Source organism: Strongylocentrotus purpuratus, unplaced genomic scaffold (genome assembly GCF_000002235.5).
Source record: "Strongylocentrotus purpuratus isolate Spur 01 unplaced genomic scaffold, Spur_5.0 spur5_scaffold_20, whole genome shotgun sequence".
In the NCBI taxonomy this organism is placed as follows: Eukaryota; Metazoa; Echinodermata; class Echinoidea; order Camarodonta; family Strongylocentrotidae; genus Strongylocentrotus; species Strongylocentrotus purpuratus.
Window position 1 is genome coordinate 7279446 of NW_022145606.1, and position 24344 is coordinate 7303789.

Sequence of the window (24344 nt, forward strand, 5' to 3'; positions counted from 1 at the left end):
TGTTTGTTGTTATCATTATTGTGATCATTATCATTGTTGTAGCTTTAAACAAATACCACTATTTTAATCAGATACATTAAGTTAAATCAAACGGACTTTGCCTTGCATTCTGAGCAAAGTAAATATAATAAATGCATTCACATCGCAGCTTGAAAAGCTGAACTGCCTTTTACCTGTACATTCGCTCAAACCTTATTAAGGCTCTAGATCTATAAATATATATATATATATATTATCTTATCTGACATAACAAAAAGTGTTTTTCTTTAAATACATCTTTGGCCAATTATTTACAGCTTTATCATCAAAACAAAAACGGGAAAACAAAATCTTATTCGTTTTCTATCCGTACAAGGAAATTTCATTTGTCATGTTCACTTAGTGATATTTTAAAATCGAATAAATATCAATAATCAATTTATCAATTATCGAAATTGCAATACCATTATTTTCTGTTCAACATTATTAAACAATTCATTGATTCATGATATTCAGTAAGCAATATAACAGTGTAAATATTTACAATGCAACCTCATCAAATAACATCTTGGCATAAACTACATTTACAGAAAAACCCTTAATTTTACTCACCGGTCGACACCAGCTACACTGTGCTAAATCTACATGCATGAATACTACAGTCCAACTCTCATGTAGCAAAGGACATTCATTAGGATATATACTTATTTTTGGGCAATACCGGTACAAAAGTCTTAGCAGTTACATTTAAACAAAACTTTCTTTAAAATATTGACTTTTACAAAATGACATCTAATCAGTAGGAGGTAAAGCTTGCGCTCAATTCAATTTTACAATGTTATACATGTAGCTGGCATAATCAATTACAAAATAGTTACATTTGCCTAAAACAGACACACAATACATTCAAATTGCATAGTACTTCAATTGTTTTGTATTAACAATAACAGATTGTAAATTGCTAAACATTATCAATAGCATTAAAACTGAAAGATACAAGTATCAGCCTATCAGATGCAGTAAAAGGCATGATTCGATGGCCTATACAATTACACCAGTAAACAAGTCACAAGTAATTCGTACTATGTGTTTATCTTAGTAAATAATCTAAAGTGGTAACATGATATTTATGATAAACAGTTTAATAAAGTATAATCACCATTAACACATTAACGTACTTCAAATAAAAATATGAATCAAAATTCTGTTTTTGCTGCACATATAGTTCTTAAAGAGCCTTTTTATTTGCTTTGTACACTAATTGTCAGATGGCAGGCATAAGGTTCAATAATACGCAAACAGCGGTCTTTAACTTACCAGGCGTGGAAGAAGAAAAGAAATCTCACAATTTCTTCTGCAGCAAACAAATGAACAGTCACCTTCACTGTCAACAACACAGTGTAATTAGATGTTCTATCTTAGTTTGCTCTTATTTATACTTGGATCTAAGACCACCGGCCCTAGACTCAACAAGAACCTGGTCCAGGTCTCTCAGGGTCCTATGGGATTCTGTCTTCCACAGCTGTAGAAGGTGCATGTATGTATCTGGATAGTCATTTATCTTCTGCGTTAGGATCCCTTGTGCAATACTTGGTTTGATCCCCAGAGTAAGGTGCAGAGCGGAGAAATGATCCGGAAGGAGTTCCTGTGAGATTCTTAGCAAATGCATATCTGTTACTTCCGGTGAATCGGTAGGCCTGAGATTAAAGGAGAGACAAAGATTTAGTTTGTGATGAAAACACTAATATGTAGGCCTACAGCTGGTTATGGCAAAAAGTTTGTCAATGATAATAATTAATTGATTAGACAAATGTAACGGTGGCCAATTTACAACCTGTCTAAACTTGGCGAAAGTGTTAAATAAGCTTTACATGTAGAGCATAATTATGTTACAAACAATATATAGGCTTCAGTATTTAATATATTGTTATAATATTATAACCAAACCTATGAATTGTCTCACGAAGCCCCTTTTAAACTCTTTGAACCAATCAAATTAGTGATCATCTAAAAAGACTGTCACTTACTTAATTGACAATGAAATGAAAAAGAAAATACCACTGCTCAAATAGATTGCCAAAGCCAAGAAAACTTAACTTCATGAAAATCCAAGTCGCACAACAGACCCAACTTAAAATCAGCGAAAGTGGTCAGAAATAAAGTACCGAAAAGTTCAGCACAGTAACGCCCAGGACAAAATCAGCAGCGGAATAAAACAATTCGAAATAAAATAAAATAAAAAGATAGACCTACTTTTGAGTTCCTTTTGCCCTTGGTGTCACCTGGTCTCCTATAGTAAGAAATGAAGAAAAAAAACGAATCACTGTTTCACGTTGGTGATTCCTTTTTCCTAAATATATTTTCAATCAAATACTGAATTCCATTGGTATTTCCAACTGTAATATTTTTCTGACACATTTTCTGGGGACGATTTTATAATTTGTTAACATTTTAAAATTTCTTGTATTTTTTTTTTCGAAACCTAATTCCTGTCGTTTAAACGTTTGAAACAGGTTATGAGATTAACATGTATACTACTAAATGTTGTTGTTCTTCTTCTTACTTCTCCTTCTTCCTTTCTTCGTTATAAAGCTGAAAGCTAAGCTAGGGGCCTACATTTAAATGTTTTTAAGCGATCAACACTTACCTGACAGATTCATCGGACAAATAATTTCCATCTTTGCGCTTTGTTCCAAGATGAACTGAACGAAGACTTTAGATTGGTCAGCGGCTGGAGTGTTAACGATGAACCGTACATTGACCTCAACTGATTTATGAAACAGAATTTCCTGTTGTGTCTGTTAAGAAAGACATAGAATAACGATTTTAGATACACATTAAATGTACCCATCATGTCATTTAATTAGATTTTATGTCCTAACGATTTGCCTAATATAAGATTATTTTTTCCTCTGCAAGGCTACAGTTTAAAGGTGTTACATGTGTCTCCATTAGACCCCGTAGGTATCATCCTATATACATCAAGTGTTTTTGATCCCCTGCTAAAATGATGGAGTAATCAAACGCACGCACACACACACACACACACCCACACACACATCTCTCGTCCCAACAAAACACGCACACACACTATCGTCGAGCGATGCTAAATAAAAAATATTATTATTATCATTATTCTATTGGTACGCGATATCAAATTAATACACCTTTAGTATGAAATGTTGCATATATTTGACAGAATACATAAACATTCATATAATATAATCGAGTAACTTTAATTGTAATGTAAATTTTTCATTCAACTGTTACGGTTAGAAAAATGGCATAACTACTTGTTTTCCCTCTCAAGTATACCCCCATCACAGTATTGAGAGAGGTGGGTGTGCTCCAAATAAGTTCCCTTCTATATAGAGATTGTGTGTGGGAGGGAACTAGTTACAGCTCCATGATTTAACATTTGATCGCGTACGTGTCCGCGTGTCACAACTATGTCTCTCAATACGCTGTGGAACTATCATACAGACCGACATCGCACCAACCAAACAAATACATTGCTCTGAATAGCCAACAAATCGATCAGTGAATTATGAGTTGGTTTGTCGTTGTAACTAAAGCATTTATATTAACTTGCCTTGGTGTATATTTCCTTGTCGTCTACCTGACAGGTTACTTTAAGATCACCAGAACGCCATGCCACAAAATACTCTTCTCCCTTTATCGGTGTCATGTATCCTGGTTCAGGCTGATTTTTGTATGATATAAAAAGAATATATATGTACAATGAAAAGAAGTTAGCCCAAACTTATACATAATATACAGCTTACACTTGACATAAGCAAGAAAATTACATGGCATTAAATTGAAAACAAAATTTAAAAAGGCAACATTGAGAACGGAAGAAGGATAACGTTTAAACACTTCATTTTTCATTTTGAGTTTTACCTTAAGATTTGTTTTTGAGGCCGTCATCCTAGTCAACCATCGCTTTTGATTGCGATCTCCTGCTTTTTTTCAACAGATAGTTTGGATAACACTTGAAATATATAATAATATGTTATAGAAATGTTAAGTTTTGTTACTATATGAACATATGTAAACTAAACGTTTTGACATGAAATTTGTATTATTTGTGAATTTCGTATTATTCGTTTATATGTTCTTTATCATTCAGTTATTATATTTGGAAAAGAGCACCAAAAAAAATGAAATGAAATAAACAAGAAGACAGAGAAAACAAACGACTGGGTAGCCCATTTTCAGCTGCACTGTAGAGCAGCTCGTCTTCCATGGGGACCAGAAAGAAAAACAAGAAGATGGAGGGGGGGGGGTGGTGCAATAAAACAGTTCCTAAAGTTCCTAAATACAAATTATTTCATTCACCCGTTAAGAATAATAGTATTTCAATAGTCAGAATGCAAACTGCACATATGAAGTGTTGCTAGGTATCGCAAGCCATCATGTTTGTCCAACCTGGCAACAACTAATTTATGCAGTTTGTATTATGTCTATTGAAACACTATTATTCTTATCAGGTGAATGAGATTTGTATCGATGCAAAATTGACTATTGCAAACGTTCCGTATTGTAGGACAAGACAGGAAAAGCTTCGATGTTTGTCCTTTCATCAAGTAATGTATGACATTTATATTCTGAATTTGAACTAAATCATTCCTAACAGGTGAATTCAATCACTTAAAGTGTGCGCATAACACTCCATTACAATATGAAAATGGTCTATTTGCCCTGCTCCAGCCCACGTTGCTAGTCATTTTGCGGTGAACCTCATATGCAGGCTCTGTTGTTCCGAACCAGTAACCTGGACGACAAGCTAATATTACATAAGTACTTTACTAGTCTTTAAATAAACTGGCCCGAATTCACAAAGGAGGTTTGTCGACAAACCTAGGTTTATGTGCGTCATATGACGCGTTTCGACGCGTTTTACAGACCAAGGTTTGTAAAAACGCATCGAAACGCGTTATATGATGCACATAAACCTAGGTTTGTCGACAAACCTCCTTTGTGAATTCCTGCCATTCTGTCACAATACCACTTCCCGTTCATACCTCCGCTTTCCCTTGGTTACTGTCTCTAATGCAGAGCCTCAACAGATGCTTAGTGCTCATAGGGCTCGGTTCGGGTACGAAAGGCGTACAGATGACACGCTTGCCCACGAATACCTTTGTGATGAAGGAAACAATCCACCATTCAGAGAAGTGAGAGATATAGAGGTCAAGGTCTCGCTCTCTAACATCACATCGAGGGTCACCATTGGCAGCAGCAATCAACGAAAAACTGTCGGAGCCTTTAAATTGAAAACAAAAGACATGCGTTATCGCAATTTGTTCTTGTTTGCAAAATCGAAAACAAAGCAAAGTAAATACAAATACAAATTTCAGAGAGCGCAGAGGCGACGGGGAGGGTGAGTAACCCATTTTTGTTAACCAACGATTATACGACAGATTACCCCAATGTATACCTCTTTAAAAGAAAAAAAAACGTAGTCATGTTTGAAGCAATGAGAAATTCGCTCAAGACGGTATCTCACAAAAAGAGTTAAAAACAAACCCCTTTATCGAAATTTATGATCTTGGATTGTTGTCATTTTGTTTGGGATAGAATGATCTACCCAATTTTCAAAAACAAATGACATTTTGTCAACTTGACGCTGAAATTGCAGCCCTTAGGTTTTGCGTTCTTTTTTATCAACCCTATATATTACAAACAAAACAAAAGAATCATAAACTTAGTATTGCTTTATAGTAGGTACATTTATGGGAAAAAGAATGGCGTCTGAGATGGCAGCAATTACGTTAAAAAAACTTTAAATAATAATACATCTATCTTACAGATGTTATTTCAGTGTCTTTACATTTAGGTTTGAAGGTTGGAAGCTGCCATTCATACTAAAAACTCTTCGTTGCATTTGGGGTCAACCCCAAACTGACCCGACAATTTTAAATAGTGTATTATATTTATGCTAATGAAGTACGCATAAATATATCGCTCAATGTTGCGATGGGTAATTGAACGATGATAATGCGTATTAACAAAGATTTGCATTTCACATCTAAATTAATCATTCCCCTTGTTAATTTAATGATTTTGTTTGTTTTTTATAACTTAACAATGAAAGGTGGTTAAAGAAGGGCCTTTGTTAAATACTTTTAGATGTAAATTTGTATATGTGACATTCTCTAGAAACATAACATGCAGGACGAGTCAATTTTTCACATACTACAGAAATTACAAAACTTGGTTATTATTAATTTAGTTATATTCTTACTGGTTTTTCGATGGTACGTCCCAATGGATGCAGTATCAGGACTTGTGAAAATTGCTGAATGGGGCATCGTCACTTTTACTGGATATTTAAACTTCGCATCAGACGGTGACGCCTTAAGACCAACGCAAATGATTGCTTGGTCCTCCGTTAACAAGTCTGCCAGTTCAGCTGGAACTTCAGGTACTGCCTGGATGTCTTCAACGCCCCAAATCTCACTTGGATGAAACTGGACTTCAATGCCATACTTCTCGATGCGTATCAAGCCTGCCTGCTGGTCGGATGCCCCCATGGAATCGTGAATAACATCTTCTACGACCTGTTCAGAAGATGCAGAGTCTAAGTTAAGCTGTTCCAGTTTTGAGGTGTGTACGTTTGCTTCGCTATCCACCTGTTTTTCGACACCCCCGCTTTCCTGTTTTGAACCAACGGCTGGATCTACAAAGAAACAACCAAATCAGGTGTTATATAGCACAGAATATACAGCAGAAACGGCAGTTTATTCATCTCATCTGTTCACTCACTGTAAACAAATGTGCACAGAGGCGGCGGCAGAGCGTTTTTCAAAAGTAGGGAGGGGAGGGGTTAACAAAAAAGGGGCCCTTTCTGGAAAAAGTGGCACCTACAAAGGGAAATATCAAAGCGACAATGTACCATTTTTAGAAATTGGTATATACCCCTACATTGTGATTACATTATCAGGAATGCTTTTAATATTTGTTTCTCTCTCTACAGTCTACATGGTCCAAGATGCTGCTTAAGCATCATACTTTGCAGTTGGTTGTGATGACAAGAGGGCACACAAAGAAACAACCAAATCAATTTTGAAAACATATATCAACAGGTTGATTTTACCCATGCCTTTTGTACACACTGCCTTACACTAAAATAAGAGGGCTCTGTATTCACTGCTCGTACGTAAATCGCTGTTTTCGAAGATATTGCTTGTTTTCGGTTTGCCGAAGTTGTGTCTGACTGATAAAATAAATAAGTAACTTATATATATGTGGTTGCCCAATTGCCCAATTCAGTCAATATTTAACGTGTATAGTACGTTAAGGTATATATGTGATTTCGTTATTGCCTTCTGATTTAATATTTTTCGAATAACAGAATCTTTATTATATAAATCCTATCATCTTATTGTATTATATACTTTTGTGTTTTATAATTTACACAGTTTTTTTGTCGCTGTTTTTTCGTTTTTTTTGAAAAATATGTTATAATTTTGTTATCCTATTTCCTCAATTAATAAATGAATAAATATTTTATAATTTTCCTATCATATGCATGTATTTCTTATCAGCTAAATGTCAATTATGTATCTCATTGTAATCAATCAATGTATAATTCATTTCAGTATGTTGTAAACTATTTTCATATGTATTGTTTAATGCTATTGTATGTGTTAAACTGTTGTATATTCAACTTGCTTTTTATTTATATGCAATGGACCTTGTGGCAGATTAGCCTTGTGCTAAACAAGTTATCCAATAAAGTCTACTACTACTAAGGTAACACATTACAATATAATGATTACATGAAAGATCGTAATATCCCTACGGACCCTGGGATCGTAATTTTCAAAGTTTATGTACTTTCTGAAGCACATTGTCAAGCATACAATGTTGTGTATGGTATGTGGTCCTCGTGGTCCCCCATGCAGTCCCTCCTTCACTCCTCTCTCTTTTATCTGTATGAAGCTGACATGTTTCATATTTCAAAATGTATTTCTCATCTGCTCTAGCTGTCCGTGGATTTCGACGGGTTTCATTAATTGCAATATAATACATTAATCATTAAAAAATAACGGCCTATATAGGACTATGATATTCTTTAAAGTAATGTTTAAGACCGCAAATGCCTTCAATGTACATAGTTATTGCTTTTACATTCTTATTTATGACATTTCTAGTGCCCTTTTAGAACCTAAAATTGCTCCGAAGGTAATTTTAGACCCCTAAATGTGTAAATTTAGATTTAATACGATCAATTCAGCTCCACTTTCCCAAAAAATATGGTAACCGTTAATTATTCATAATTAATCATAACAATACACGGGCCGGCTGGTTGTGCGTATTATAACCAGCACGAAAAGGCCAACAAAAAGCCGATATTGGCATTGGCTGGCATTGGCTCGTTTTTCGACGGCTGTGACAAAATAACCGAATATTTGTGGGGCACCGCAAATATTAGAAATGGTTATATTTATGAATATTTCAGCTGTCTCTGAACCGATTTTGATCAAACAAAGATGATTTTGTCATTTAAATGGTATATTCTTTCAAATTTGACACTTTATTTTGTGAAGCGCCCTCTGCAACAAAACTGACCTATCCCTTTAACAAAGAAGGTTGGTATTTGACTTTAATCTATCAGTGACTTATAGTCATCTCCCCTTAAATCTCCAATATCAACATCTGATTTAAATATTTTCTTAAAAGAATAATGATAATAATTAATTAGAAATAGGGAATGGCAGATAAATTTACAATTGTAACAGAGGCGGCGATCCCGGGAAACGGGAGGGGGAGGGCAAGTCCCCCCCCCCCCTCATTCATTCTAGGGGGATCACCCCCTCTCGGAAAGTTGAAAAATTGCTCCCCAAAAATGTAAAGCAAATAATAACTAAAGACTGCAACATTCTTTTTAGCTATAGAGAGCCCAAGAGTGCAGCGATTAGACTTATACAAATGCAAAAATCTTCTCGCTCGGTCACTACCATCCTCGCAAATATCCTTAAACATGTACAAGTTAATATTGAGGAAATCTGTATTCCGTTGGTATTACCGTGATACCAACGGAAAACAGATTACCCCCGGTCATGAAAAGAAATCGCCGCCCCTGTACAGTACATTACCCGGGACGTACGACATACCAAACTTTAATTAATATAAAGTCAAAATGGAATGAGTTTTTTGCAGACAGTTTTGATTATACAGGACTTGGGAACGTCTGGCGAGCTCAATGAGAAGGATATAGCGCTGCCTGGATATTGAATACTGGGAAAATCAGGCTTTCTGACATGTCTATTCAGGAATGGATGCAGCTACGTGGTCAAATCGTATTTGCACGAACTCAAGGATATTTAAGAATACGTTTATGAAATGTACCTGCAGATATTATGTCATAAGGAGCAATAACTTTAAGTAAATTTAGATGTAAAACACATAAATTACCTGTTAAAGGTACTATGTCCCTTTTGCAGCCAACCTGAAATGCTGTAGAACTTTGCAGGAATTATGAATATGTCATGTATGTATTATCTGTGAAATTTAAACGTTAGCAGTGTCCTCATATTCAAATTATGCAAGGAAACCCGTTTACTTGCTAGACTTCACTGTCAGACACTATTGAGTGACTGACTGGCTTTTTTTCTTCTTTGGTAATAACATACATGAAAAGAGTTGCAAAGGGTACATGAGCATTTGTCTACATCAATAACCCACTTCTTGTGATGGCCAAGATTAAACTGATTAAATCTTTGCGCAGCATAAAACGTATTACCATTCGGTACAATTGTCTGAAAATCAAGACTATTACTTTTGGGCTCTATAGCCCTAAAGTCGATTTGACAACTAATAGTCGTTATTTTCCCACTTGAAGACATTTTCAAGCCTAACCTTTTGTAGGGAAGTTCTAATTTAGTATTATCTTACAAATGCAGTTGGAATTTAACTTTTTCATTTTTTGGCTTGCAAATGGGACATAGTACCTTTAATAAACGCAGATTTGATGCAAATGTAGTAGTACATGATTTGCAATGCCCACTTTATACATCAACCGATATTGGTGATGAATTTCATTATATTTGTATATGTCCATTCTTTCAAAATGAGAGAAAAATGTATATATTAAATAACTTGTGTAGTAGTAGCTCTAGATCAAGTGTATTGCAAATGGATAAGGTTTTTAATACAGTTCATGCTTGCCAGCTAAAGAAATTAGCAAAATTTGTTAGGATAATTAAAAGAGCCAAGTGTAGATGGTAATACTGTAAATGATAGCTCACAAGTAAGCAATGTTGTTAGGCAAACTTGTAGCGGTAGGAGGGTGAATTGCCCAGTTCGCCTTGATTTGTAAATATATATATTTGTTCATATTATCACATGTTTATCTTCTTTGTTATGGTTGAGAAACAAGAATCGGAAGAAAACAAAAACTCACCGAAGAGCCGTTCGCGTCAGGAGCGGATCTGGGTGGGGGGGGGGGGGGTAGGTGGTTTAAATCCACCCTTCGGCTGGTCAAGGTGCTTTCTACCCCCCCCCCCCCCTCCCGAAATATTGGTTGGCACTTTGTTCAAATGAAAAACAAAAATTAGTGCTCACTGCCCCCCCCCCCCCACCCCCGTATACCCCCCCCCCCCCCCGTAGCAAAAAGAGCTAGATCCGCCCCTGCGCGTTGAAAATCGTCATCCTTCGTTATTAAACGACGAAATTCCCATCACCAGCTTTGGTACAAGCTCGCTGATTTGCTGTTTATTCACTTGGGGCGTTATTGAGAACGCCCGTAGATTTGGCCAAAACCCGTTCCGGATTTCAGTACCTCAGCGGTAACCCTGCTGTTACTATAATAGCTTCACGATTTTGCACACGAACCGCACATTCTCTGTCCGCAATGAGCTTGCGAAATACCCCTAATGTGTTTCGAACTGGCAACAACTATATAATGTATGCAGTTTGGATTCTGTCTATTGAAATACTATTATTCTTATCAGGTGACTGAAATAGTTTGTAACGAGGCACTTCACAAAGACGTATGCATTAAATTTGGTTACATTACGAAAATTGCCAAATGGAATTGCAAATGCAATACCTCTGTACTATACGTACGCATTCACCGAAAAGCGAAACCGCGTATTGTATCAAGGGCGGCCTGTATGTGTGCGACGGCCGTAAACCTGGGTGCTCTGTGTCGTAGAAGGTCTGTCCGTTGCTGAGCGAAAACTCGCTATTGTTACTTATGGAGGGAGGACGATAAATACAGTACATTCTAGCAGCAGAGGATGGGGTAAGTTTGATTATAAAATCAAGTGATTCAAAGGAAGAAAAATCATCATTGGAATTTACAGTACAACGAGCTGTGGATCTACCACTCCGAGAAGATTTACGGCGTCAGTGAATAAAATCATAGTTAAGCAAGCATAACTTTAAATCAGCCAAAGTGTGACCATCCCTGTTACTATTCCCAGATAGCCATGACCCAGTTATGACTAATATATCAAGGTTATTGTCTAAAACTAAATCGGTAACTGCATGTGTTTTATTGGTCAAGGATCGTGCATTCCATAGGCCAAGTTGGAGACCAGTGGATGGCACCAGTGGCGGATCCAAGGGGGAGGCCTGCCCCTCCCCCTTTTTTTAACGTTAATTTTAGCTTTTTTTTGGAGATGGCCCCCCTCCCCCTGGCGGGGGGATGCAATTTTTCAAATTCTCGAGGACCAAAACAAAAAAAATTAGTGCTCACTACCCCCCCCCCCCCCACCCCTCCTCCCCCCCCACTGAGCAAAATATTGGCCGGCATGATTTTCATATTTCAGCACACTACATTTCAAATTGATTTCAAATTTGGGCCCCCACCCCTAAGAAATCCTGGATCCGCGCCTGGATGGCACAGAAATAGGTGCAAAGTATTGTGACCTTGGGACCCTACGATTACGTGGCTTACGTCCGCGATAAGTTTGACATCGGCGACCGATACCAAGCTCACAAACCCTGGTCCACACAGGCTGAGATAGCAGCTGGTAAGGCTGTCTCTTCAACTGATATAGAGCATTTAAATCATAGCAAATACGACTTGACGGTGCATAATCAGTATATTGAGATGTATGAACATGATCATGACCAAAGTTATGACCATCGAGATTCTGTGGTCCTGGGTTAGGCTCAATATCGCAAAAAAGTAAAGTACTCAATTGAAAACTTGCTGTAGTATTACTATAATACAATATTGGTCTACTACAGAACTTCAAACTGCTTTTAACAGGAATGTGTGGATTCACCCACCATTTCCTTACAACAAAAGACAGGTCAGAATCACTGTGAGCTCTGTAACAAGTGTAACACACAAGAGCACTTTCAAAAGTCTAACACCCTCCATTGTAACAGGAAAATACCTTAAGATGATTACAAAAAAGGAGTATGTGTGCACAACAGTTCATTCAGCTAGAATACAAAGATCACAGACTCAATGAAGTGTACAACAAGATATGCCAGAAAATGTACAGTAAAGTGAATGCAAATGGCAGAACATCAGAGTTCAGGGAATACAGAAACCAAGTACAAAAATGAAAACATAAGATACTCAACATTCAAACCAAATTACTCCTGGTAAGTTGACTAAGCTGATCCTTGACCAATACAAACTCACTTAGCAGCAACAAATAACAAAATCAAGCAATCTTTAAAGTGAAATTAAAGCAAAAACACAGAGCCTTAATGAGAGAGGCTTCCCCTATGGAGGTGCACACCAAAAAAAATCATTGTTCATATTGCCACATGTTTATCATTGTTATACTGTTGCTATATTGATACTATGATTAAATATGTTTGTACTAACATACCCCGAGAGGGGGTCGATAGAGTCAATCAATCTTACAATCAATCTTACCAATTGAACTTACCTTTATCAATTAACTGCGCGTGGAGAGGTGTGTGCCTCCAACCAATATCAGCCCTATTTAGATTTGCTTCTCGGTCAGTGAGAAACTGTACCACATCCTGGTGACCATTGAATGATGCCGCTTGGATAGGTGTCCTGCCACAATTACCAGTCGTATTTAGATCTGCTCCTTGGCCAATGAGAAACTGTACAACGTCGAGGTGACCATTGAATGATGCCGCATGGAGAGGTGTGCGCCCATCAAAACCAGCCCTATTCAGATCTGCTCCATGGCCAATGAGAACCTGTGCAACCTCGAGATGACCTTTGAGTGATGCCACTTCCAGAGGTGTGCTGCCATCTTTACCAGCCCTATTTAGATCTGCTCCTTGGCAAATGAGAAACTGTACAACATCAAGGTGACCATTGAATGATGCCCATTGGAGAGGTGTGTGACCTCCAATACCAGCCATATTTAGATCTGCTTTTTGGCCAATGAGAAACTTAACAACATCGAGGTGACCTTTGAGTGATGCCACTTCTAGAGGTGTGCTGCCATCCCGACCAACCCTATTTAGATCTGCTCCTTGGCCAATAAGAAATTGTACAACATTGAGGTGACCCTTAAATGATGCCGCTTGGAGAGGTGTGCGCCCACCAATACCAGCCCTATTTAGATCTGCTCCTTGGCCAATGAGAAATTGTACAACATCGAGATGACCTTTGAGTGATGCCGCTTCTAGAGGTGTGCTGCCATCGTTACCAGTCCTATTTAGATCTGCTTTTTGGCCAATTAGAACCTGTACAACATCGACGTGACCTTTGATTGATGCCACTTCTAGAGGTGTGTTGCCATCTCGACCAACCCTATTCAGATCTGCTCCTTGGCCAATAAGAAACTGTACAACATCAAGGTGGCCATTTAATGATGCCGCTTGGAGAGGCGTGCGCCCACCAATACCAGCCCTATTTAGATCTGTTTTTTTGCCAATGAGAAACTGTACAACATCGAGGTGACCTTTGAGTGATGCCGCTTCTAGAAGTGTGCTGCCATCATTACCAGTCCTACTTAGATCTGCTTTTTTGCCAATGAGAAACTGTAAAACATCAAGGTGACCATTGAATGATGCCGCGAAGAGAGGTGACCTGCCATCTTTATCCGCCGTTTTTAAATCTGCTCCTTGGCCAATGAGAAACTGTACAACATCGAGGTGACCATTGGATGATGCCACTTCTAGAGGTGTGCTGCCATCTCGACCAACTCTATTTAGATCTGCTCCTTGGCCAATGAGAAACTGTACAACATCGAGGTGACCATTGAATGATGCCCAATGGAGAGGTGTCAAGCCATCTTTATCCACACTATTTAGATCTTCTCCGTGGCCGATGAGAAACTGTACAACATCGAGGCGACCTTTGAGTGATGCCGCTTGGAGAGATGGCAAGCCATCTCTATCCACACTATTTAAATCTGCTCCTTGGCCAATGAGAAATTGTACAACATCGAGATGACCTTTGAGTGATGCCGCTTCTAGAGGTGTGCTGTCATCGTTACCAGTCCTATTTAGATCTGTTTTTTGGCAAATGAGAAACTGTACAACATCGAGGTGATTATTGAATGATGCCCATTGGAGAGGTGTAAAGCCATCTTTATCCACACTATTTAGATCTGCTCCGTGGCTAATAAGAAACTGTACAACATCGAGGTGACCTTTGAGTGATGCCGCTTGGAGAGGTGTGCGCCCGCCAATACAAGCCCTATTTAGATCTGCGTGTTGGCCAACGAGAAACTGTACAACTTTAAGGTGACCTTTGAATGATGCCGCGTAGAGAGATGTCCTGCCATCATTACCAGCCATATTTAGATCTGCTCCTTGGCAAATGAGAAACTGTACAACATCGAGGTGACCGTTGAATGATGCCGCGTAGATAGGTGTCCTGCCATCATTACCAGCCCTATTTATATCTGCTCCTTGGCCAATGAGAAACTCTACAACATCGAGATGACCATTTAAAGATGCCGCGTGTAGAAGTGTGCGCCCACCAATACCAGCCCTATTAAGATCAACTTGTTGGCCAATGAGAAACTGTACAACACTGAGTTGACCCTTGAATGATGCCATGTAGAGAGGTGTCCTGCCATCTTTATCTGCATTTTTAAGATCTGCTCCTTGGCCTATGAGAAACTTTACAATATCGAGTTGACCATTGAATGATGCTGCATAGAGAGGTGTCCAGCCATCCCTATCTGCCCTATTTAAATCTGCTCCTTGCCGAATGAGAAACTGTACAACATTGAGGTGACCTTTGAGTGATGCCGCGTGAAGAGGTGTCATGCCATCTTCATTCGCCGTTTTTAGATCCGCTCCTTGACCAATAAGAAACTGTACAACATCGAGGTGACCATACAAAGATGCCGTGTAGAGAGGTGTCCAGCCATCCTTATCCGCCCTATTCAGATCTGCTCCTCGGTCAATAATAACCTGTACATCCTCGAGGCGACCATTGGATGCTGCTGCATGGAGAGGTGTCCAATCATCATTTTCAGCCCTAGAAAGATCTGCTCTTTGAATCTTGTCCCCATCCATGATAAGAATCCAACTGATCTGAGTATCTGCCTGCAATATTTAGGGTATTATAACTAAACTATAGGCTATTTGATCTGCCAACTAGAACTGTATTACAGCCGATGAAGACATGAAGTTAGCGTCGCCTCTAACGACTCCAAGCAATGGGACGAAGATAGATAGATAGACTATACCGTGCCGCTTGTTATCTGCTCGGATTATTACGACTTGCATTCGTTTAATGCGCCTGCAAACTTCATTTAGATGGCGTAATTATTCTTGCCCACAAAGGAGATCACTTCTTCTCATTATACAGTCTATTAATCGTTCATATCAGCTGCATCGGTACGTTCCATTTCCGAATAAACACGACGGTCCTACATTCTCCTGTTAATGTCACTTATCCATCACCTCCTTTCGAATGTGTATAAGCGGGCTATACCTACAGATATGGCAATGTTATTTTTCCGAAATACAAAAAACAGCACTATCTCACGAAACTTGTATGACATAACGTTTAGTACAGGCTACAATGGACGCTGCTCTATTCCAGTAGCTGTATCATGGCCCTAACGCACTCAACCGTCTTTCGCGTGTGAATTATGCTAGTTGCCTCCTCAAAAAACATATATTGTAGAAATATAAATATGACCTAAATTTAGTTCTTGTTTCCTTTTTTTACTCCGCTCAATAGATAGTCGACAAAAGGCTAGCCTTTACAGGGTGACCCAATAAAAACGTACATGCATATTCCCATAAGGTGAGGAAGGAAGACATTTTATCGTGAAAAATATGATATCAAAATCTACAAATTCGATAGGGGTGGGGGTTTGTTTTAGGGAACATTTTGTGATCAATGCAATAATTCATAGGAGATCAAATTTCTCCAGTATCAATGACACACCATTTTAAACCATTAGCATGATGTTATGTCTGTGTTTAAATCATTAAAAACGCTTTAAAAATATTTTGGAAAGTTATTTTGTGTTCAATCTGATGTTTATTAGAGCTTGACCAAGGCTCGATCAAAGATAAAACCGTTTCAAAACTCATCAATGATACGCAATTTTCGCAAGAAGCACTACCAATGGATGTTTTTAACATTGTGGCAGAAAAATGCACCCCTAAAATACGACGTGTCTTGTAGATGTGTCTTGATCTATAGTTCGAGTTCCGTCGCGCGGCACTAATGTGCTTTGGCGAGTCATTATAATCTACGGTTGCCACTCCCCACCCAGGTGAAGTAAATGGTTACCCAGTGGGAAGAAATTCATTGAATGTTTCAGCACATTATCATGGGGACCTATGCGGCTACATATCATACAGCTAGGGTATACAAAAGGACACAAATATATATTATTACATTCTTACAACTTTTTTTTTTACAGATACCGGTAAAGATTGTCCTGAATTATCGAAAGTTTGTTTGTCCGTTTTTTTTTAATGTCACCCTGTCCTTTTAGGGGCAGCCAGTCGACTGGGACAGACAAGAGAATTACCAATGAAACACATATCAGTCTCTAAAGCACAACGCACATTACCCGATCCTACTGCGATCCGATTTCTAAAGATTAAGATCGCGTGCTTGATGTTGTTGAAATCCATTCAAAAGAAGAAAAGCAACCTCGGATTCAGAAGGACCTACTGGGTGCACGCCAAACAATCCTTTACAACAAATGAAACTTCTCCCAGGAAGCCTAACATAAAAAGGTAAATAGAATTGTAGAGACAATGAACAAATGAAAATAAAACATCATCGTTAATCGTGAGAATGATCAGTACTACCTCTCTCTCTCTCTACTAAATCCTGCGAACAGTGGAATCAATCAGGTAGAATCAATTGTTAAACGAATTTATCATGAGTCATGACAGATTAATTTCGTACTGCATATCATAGTCATATTGAAGAGCAGCAATGGTGCATAATTGTTGCTGAAATTCAGCAATTGTTGCTATGATTGCTTTTCCCTACAAATTGTCATGAGACATCAAGCTAGATAAAACTATGCACAACACAAATGATAGTGATTTTTCGATTTTATTTCTGCATTTTTTCCATATGTGTTTTGAGAACAGTGAGAAAGCATTAGAAATAGAATGAATAAAACATGAATGTGATCATGTAAATAATTAGGTGGTCTGTCAACGACAGATCACCTATTGTTTTCGTCAGAATTTTCTTTCTTCTTTATTTATTAGGTGGTCTGTCAACGACAGACCACCTATTGATTTCGTCAGAATTTTCTTTATTTATTATTATTATTATTATTATTATTTATTTTTATTTCTTCCCGTTTTTTGTTCCTAGGATAACTCAAGTTTGGTTTAGTCAATTTGATTCAATTTTGGCACAGTCATAGGCCATTATCATGAGACGTAACAGGAACATTTTTAAGGTCATTAGGTGATCGTGACGTCATCCAGGCGCCATTTTGTGAAATCACGTTATCCATCATATCTTCATGATGCATCAGCAAAGGTCATTCATATTCATGTCACATATACTTTAGGTCAAGGGTCAACAGGTCATGTCATCAAAGGTCACATAAAGGTCATGACGCGCGCGTATGTGCGCGTCAAAATTTAAAATTGCTCAAAATCACTAAACTATTAACTCTTTATGCGCCACTTAAAAAACCCCCCTGTGCCACATTCTTTTAGGGTCACACATTTCGAGGGAATCTTTATTGACTCTGCTGAATCAAGAGGCTATAACTCTTCACTGGATGATCATGATGAAAAATATTGTGCAGCAAAGTTGTAGACCGGAAAACGTGCTTTTCGATGAACCGTCATTTGTTATATTTTGAATTATCATTTTTATAATAATCATAATTATATAATGTTTAATTTTTCTTATTTACGGCAGTTTTTTATCCCTCTAGAATTTCTTATTTAGCAATGATAAGACATCTTCAAATCGAATCTATTAGAAAGGTGGACTTCTTACCTTTCTTTACATACCTTGCTCAAGTATTCTAACAATTCAGAAGGTTAGTATTTAGGTTGTTGAAGAAAAGAAGTTCAATAGGGAGAGACTTGAAAGTACCCCGCTCAGCCACCCTTGACAATGGGCTAATCTGCCCATTGAAATCCCTATTACCCCAGGTTATTGTCAATGTCCGGTTTAGCGGGGCATGAAAAGGGACGTCGTGGGGATGTTTTTCTTTGTTGTGCCATGATAAGTCAATAAGAAATAAGAGAATGTTATTGATTTTGCCCACTGGTATGAGCATGTAAAAATGGTATAGGCATAATATATTATATGTGATATACATGACATAATCAGCATCTTATTGAAATGTCTCATTATGAATGTTCACCGCATCTGTTCTCTCACCTTCTTTACCCCTCAATAAAATTGATTTCAAGTACATTTATCACAGCCATAGATATACAAAGAAAGAATGAATCAATCTTAAAATATAAACTATATTGCATTGTTTTCCATTTACTTTATTGTGAGAGAGCTTATTATCAGAAATGATTGACGAGTGGAGTATGCAATGAATAAAATATGGAGAACGGACGTGAGAGACATTATGAGAGAGAAATAGTGATATGAAATGAAAGGACTTTACTGTGAATAAAGATTATAAGAGAAAGAGATAAAGATGACGGCAAGACAGGATACATATTGATACGAAAATAACAATAATAATGAGATAGAGATGACGGAAAGAAAGAGAGTAAACACTGATAGCATAAGAATGAATAAAGATAATAAGAGAAAGATATAGAGATGACGGCAAGACATAGGGTACATATAGATAGGAAAATGATAATAATAATAAGATAGAGATGACGGAAAGAAAGAGAGTAAACACTGATAGCATAAGAATGAATAAAGATAATAAGAGAAAGATATAGAGATGACGGCAAGACATAGGGTACATATAGATAGGAAAATGATAATAATAAAAAGATAGAGATGACGGAAAGAAAGAGAGTAAACACTGATAGCACAAGAATGAATAAAGATAATAAGAGAAATATATAGAGATGACGGCAAGACATAGGATACATATTGATAGGAAAATAATAATAATAATAAGATAGAGATGACGGCAAGAAAGAGAGTAAACACTGATAGCATAAGAATGAATAAAGATAATAAGAGAAAGATATACAGATGACGGCAAGACATAGGGTACATATAGATAGGAAAATGATAATAATAATAAGATAGAGATGACGGCAAGAAAGAGAGTAAACACTGATAGCATAAGAATGAATAAAGATAATAAGAGAAAGATATAGAGATGACGGCAAGACATAGGGTACATAATTATAGATAGGAAAATGATAATAATAATAAGATAGAGATGACGGAAAGAAAGAGAGTAAACACTGATAGCATAAGAATGAATAAAGATAATAAGAGAAAGATATAGAGATGACGGCAAGACATAGGGTACATATAGATAGGAAAATGATAATAATAATGAGATAGAGATGACGGCAAGAAAGAGAGTATTACACTCATAGCATAATAATGAATAAAGATAATAAGAAAAAGATATACAGATGACGGCAAGACATAGGGTACATATAGATAGGAAAATGATAATAATAATAAGATAGAGATGACGGAAAGAAAGAGAGTAAACACTGATAGCATAAGAATGAATAAAGATAATAAAAGAAAGATATAAAGATGACGGCAAGACAGGATACATCTTTCTTTCATTAGTTTTATTCATTCTTATTCTATCACTGTCTACTCTCTTTCTTGCTGTCATCTCTAGCTCTTTCATTAATTTTTATTCATTCTTATTCTATCAGTCTACTCCCTTTCTTGCTGTCATCTCTATCTCTTTCTTTCATTATTTTTATTCATTCTTATTCTATCACTGTCTACTCTCTTTCTTGCTGTCATCTCTATCTCCTTCTTTCATTTTTTTTATTCATTCTTATTCTATCAGTCTACTCTCTTTCTTGCTGTCATCTCTAGCTCTTTCATTAATTTTTATTCATTCTTATTCTATCAGTCTACTCTCAGGGAACACTTTTATCACTAGAGTCTTCGTCACTGCTCGATTCGTCGGAATCAGAGTCCATGCTCCATGCTTCCATAGTAACAAGATCTCGAGCCTCCTCTACACTAAACACACGTTGACGTTTTCCAGCAGGTGCCATCGTAACATCAGTAAAAAAAATCCAAAGAAAACCGCTAAATACACGGTAATTTCGAATGTAACACTATGAAGAAAAACAGTTTACCGGAAAGTGTGCGATGTATACAATGTAAACAATAGTAAACGCAACGCGTGGCTACACACTGCGAGCGGTATTATGAATGTCTAATTGACTCGTATACATCTGTGCAAAAATGCGAAGTTGGCACGCCTACGTCCGTGCAAATCGGCGAACAAAGCAAACAAAGAGTTAAACGAGAGTACGAATCAGGTCATTTTAAGCATTTCAAAATTTTCCGTCCGTAAGTGTCCCCGCGCGCGGTGTGCGCGCTCACAGCGCGCGGAAAAGGTCAAATTCAAAATGTTTACATGATTTGGATTCCTCATAATGTAATTGACAATTTACATTAATTTCAGTCACTCTTCATAGGCCGTGAGCGTGCGTCAAAGTTCAAAATCCGCGCGTACTGCTATGGGCAATATAATGCAAATTTGATCAAAAACATGCCATTTTAAAAATCGAAATAGCTCTTCAGATAGTCCATTGACCCCCAATTTTTATATCATGGTTGGAGAAAGCATGAGTTGGAGATATGATTTCATACCATCCTGTTTCGTACAAAGTGAAATAAAGTCATCATATTGGCATCTAAACTCAAACAAATGTATTTTGTTGATGACGTCATTTTTGTCTTTGTTTATTTGAGATTATCTCACTTATCGGTGATCGATCTTCTCCCAGATTTTGATATGTTGTAGCTGAGATAATTCTCTATCAGAAATTTGTCATATATTATCATTAAGATGACGTCATCATAGTAACATATTCGATTAAAGGCGGCAATGCATAATTTGTCATATTTGCGTGTTATGTCTATGGGAGGTCACTTATTTCAAAACATGAATCTGCATGACAATGTGTTTTGACCAGTATCTCGGTTGTTATTCAACATTTTTCTCCTAAATTTTAGTATGTTGTCGCTGAGACTATATGTTATCTAAATCACCCCTCATTTTTCCGATAAGATGTCAGAATCACGCTCATGATCATGATCATCATTATCATAATGATGATAATCATCCTCATCAACATCATCATGATCATCATCATCATAATCATTACTATCAAGATCATCATCATCATTGTTTACATGTCTATATAACTTCTCCCTTTTTCAATATAGTAAATATTATAATCTATTATAAGACTTGAAGACAGACCACCTTATTCGTCTTCGTGACGAATTAAATTTCTAGTTTATTTATTTATTCTTTATTTTTAATTATTGTTCCCACTTTTTTGTTCCGACGATAACTCACGATCAGTTTAGTTAATTTCGTTCAATTTTGGCACAGTCATAGGTCATTATCATAAGACGTGACAGGAACATTTTCAAGGTCATCAAGTCTTCATGACGTCATCCAGGCGCCATTTTGTGTTTTTTTTGGTACTTTTTACTCATGATCATATCTTCATAACGGAAAGGCATTTCTCATTTATATTTATCATGATTAGGGTCAATATCCGTCCGGTCAGTTTCAGGTCAGAAAACGCGCGCGCATGCGTACGTCCGCGCGTTAGCGCGCGCGCAAAAAATAAAAATGCTTCAAATCGTCTCAAATTCATTTTGCATACGTTTTAGGCCATTTTAAGCATTTTGCAAAAAAATGCGCACACGCGCATGGGCGCGCGTTTTCGCGTGTCCTGGCATTTGGCAACATGAAATCGCCAATTTTTTTCCGTCATCATATCTGACACATTCTTTCAAGCATTTTGATACATTGTTCACCTTTTTCTGCCCATTAATAACGGAATGAGCGTCCGTTTAAGATAATGTCCGTGCGTGCGAGCTCTTGTAATACATAGCATATATGGGCAAAAACATCCAATTTCAAAAATCGAAATAGCTCTTCAGATAGTCCATTGACCCCCAATTTTTATATCATGGTTGGAAAAAGCATGAGTTGGAGATATGATTTCATACCACCCTGACTCGTACAAAGTGAAACAAAGTCTTAATATTGGCATCTAAACTCAAAAAAATGTATTTTGTTGATGACGTCATTTTTGTCTTTGTTTAATTGAGATTATCTCACGTATCAGTGATCGATTTTCACCCAGATTTTAATATGTTGTAGCTGAGATAATTTTCTATGAGAAATTTGTCCTATATTATCATTCAGATGACGTCATCATAGTAAAATATTCGATTAAAGGCGGCAATGCATAATTTGTCATATTTGCGTGTTATGTCTATGGGAGGTCACTTTTTTCAAAACATGACTCTGCATGACAATGTGTTTTGACCAGTATCTCGGTTATTATTCAACAGTTTTCTCCCAAATTTTAGTATGTTGTAGCTGAGACTATTTGCTATCTAAATATTTCCTCAATATTTTTAATCAGTTGTCAGGATCATGCTTTTGCTCATCATCATCATTAACTTTATCGTTTTTATCGTCATATAACATTATCATTATCATCATCATCATCACCTTTACTATCATGATCCTCACCATGTTCATCATGATCATCATTGTTTACATGTCTATATAACTCCTCCCATTCTCAAATCTATCATAAGACTTAGACAGACCACCTTATTCGTCTTCGTGACGAATTAAATTCTAGTTCTGTACAACTTCGAACTGACCACTGAATGATGCCGCATGGAGAGGTGTGCTGCCACCATTACCAGTCCTATTTAGACCTGCTCCTTGGCCAATAAGAAACTGTACAACATCGAGGTGACCATTGAATGATGCCACTTGGAGAGGTGTACGCCCCTTACTACCAGCCCTGTTTAGATCTGCTTGTTGGCCAATGAGAAACTGTACAACATCGCGGTGACTTTTGCGTGATGCCGCTTCTAGAGGTGTGCTGCCATTATTAACAGCCCTATTTAGATCTGCTTTTTGGCCAGTGAGAAACTTTACAACATCGAGGCGACCTTTGAGTGATGCCTCATGGAGAGGTGTCCTGCCACCATTACCAGCCCTATTTAGATCTGCCCCTTGGCCAATGAGAAACTGTACAACATCGATGTGACCATTTGATGATGCCGCATGGAGAGGTGTCCTACCACCATTACTAGCAATATTTAGATTTGCCCCTTGGCCAATGAGAAACTGTACAACATCGAGGTGACCATTGAATGATGCCGCATGGAGAGGTGTCCTGCCATCATCATCAGCCGTATTTACATCTACCTTTTGGCTAGTGAGAAACTGTACAACATCGAGGTGACCTTTGAGTGATGCCGCTTGGAGAGGTCTGCCGCCTTAATTACCAGCCCTATTTAGATCTGCTTTTTGGCCAATGAGAAACTGTACAACATTGAGGTGACCATTGGATGATGCCGCGTGGAGAGGTGTCCTGCCGTCATCACCAGCCCTATTTAGATCTGCTCCTTGGCCAATGAGAACCTGTACAACCTCGAGGTGACCATTGGATGCTGCTGCTTGGAGATGTGTCAAATCATCATTTTTAGCCTCAGAAAGGGCTGCTCTTTGGAACCTGTTCCAAGCCATGATAAGAATTCAACTGATCTGAGTGTTTACCTGTAATTATATACTATTATAACTGAAGTATAGGTTATTATTTTTATTGGCGAACTAGAACTTTATAACAGCTGAAGACATGAAGTTGTGGAAAAGCTGCGTCTCAGGGTTCATTTGTATTGTCACCCCCAATGGTTCCAAGCTATGGGACGAAGATAGATAGATGGGCTATACCGTGCTGCTTATTATTTGATCCCAGTATAACGGCTGGCAATGGTTTAATGAACCTATAAACTTCATTTGGACCGCGGGATT

General features: G+C 37.5%; 1 protein-coding gene across 1 annotated transcript; it reads right to left on the minus strand.

Annotated features, from left to right (window-relative positions):
* Window positions 1–1321: 1321 nt before the first annotated feature.
* On the minus strand, window positions 1322–24059 carry LOC105441196 (serine/threonine-protein phosphatase 6 regulatory ankyrin repeat subunit B-like). Its single transcript, XM_030993608.1, has 10 exons — window positions 23819–24059; window positions 23466–23641; window positions 14733–15441; window positions 13281–14591; window positions 13050–13205; window positions 6227–6661; window positions 5007–5245; window positions 2627–2777; window positions 2233–2269; window positions 1322–1676 (listed from the first exon to the last, which is right to left on the minus strand). The coding sequence occupies exons 1-10, from the start codon at window positions 24057–24059 to the stop codon at window positions 1409–1411; spliced, it is 3723 nt and encodes a 1240-aa protein (XP_030849468.1). The 3' UTR covers window positions 1322–1408.
* Window positions 24060–24344: the final 285 nt, after the last annotated feature.

What these genes read in the sequence shown, in the direction of transcription:
- LOC105441196 (XM_030993608.1), bottom strand. Translation starts at nt 24,059, where the DNA reads ATGGCTTGGAACAGGTTCCAAAGAGCAGCCCTTTCTGAGGCTAAAAAT. An exon ending in TCAAAGGTCGCCTCGATGTT is followed by an intron (nt 15,442 to 23,465) that starts GTAAAGTTTCTC and finishes TAAATATTGCAG; the next exon opens with GCAGATACTCAGATCAGTTG. An exon ending in GACGTACCATCGAAAAACCA is followed by an intron (nt 5,246 to 6,226) that starts GTAAGAATATAA and finishes TTCAATTTAAAG; the next exon opens with GCTCCGACAGTTTTTCGTTG.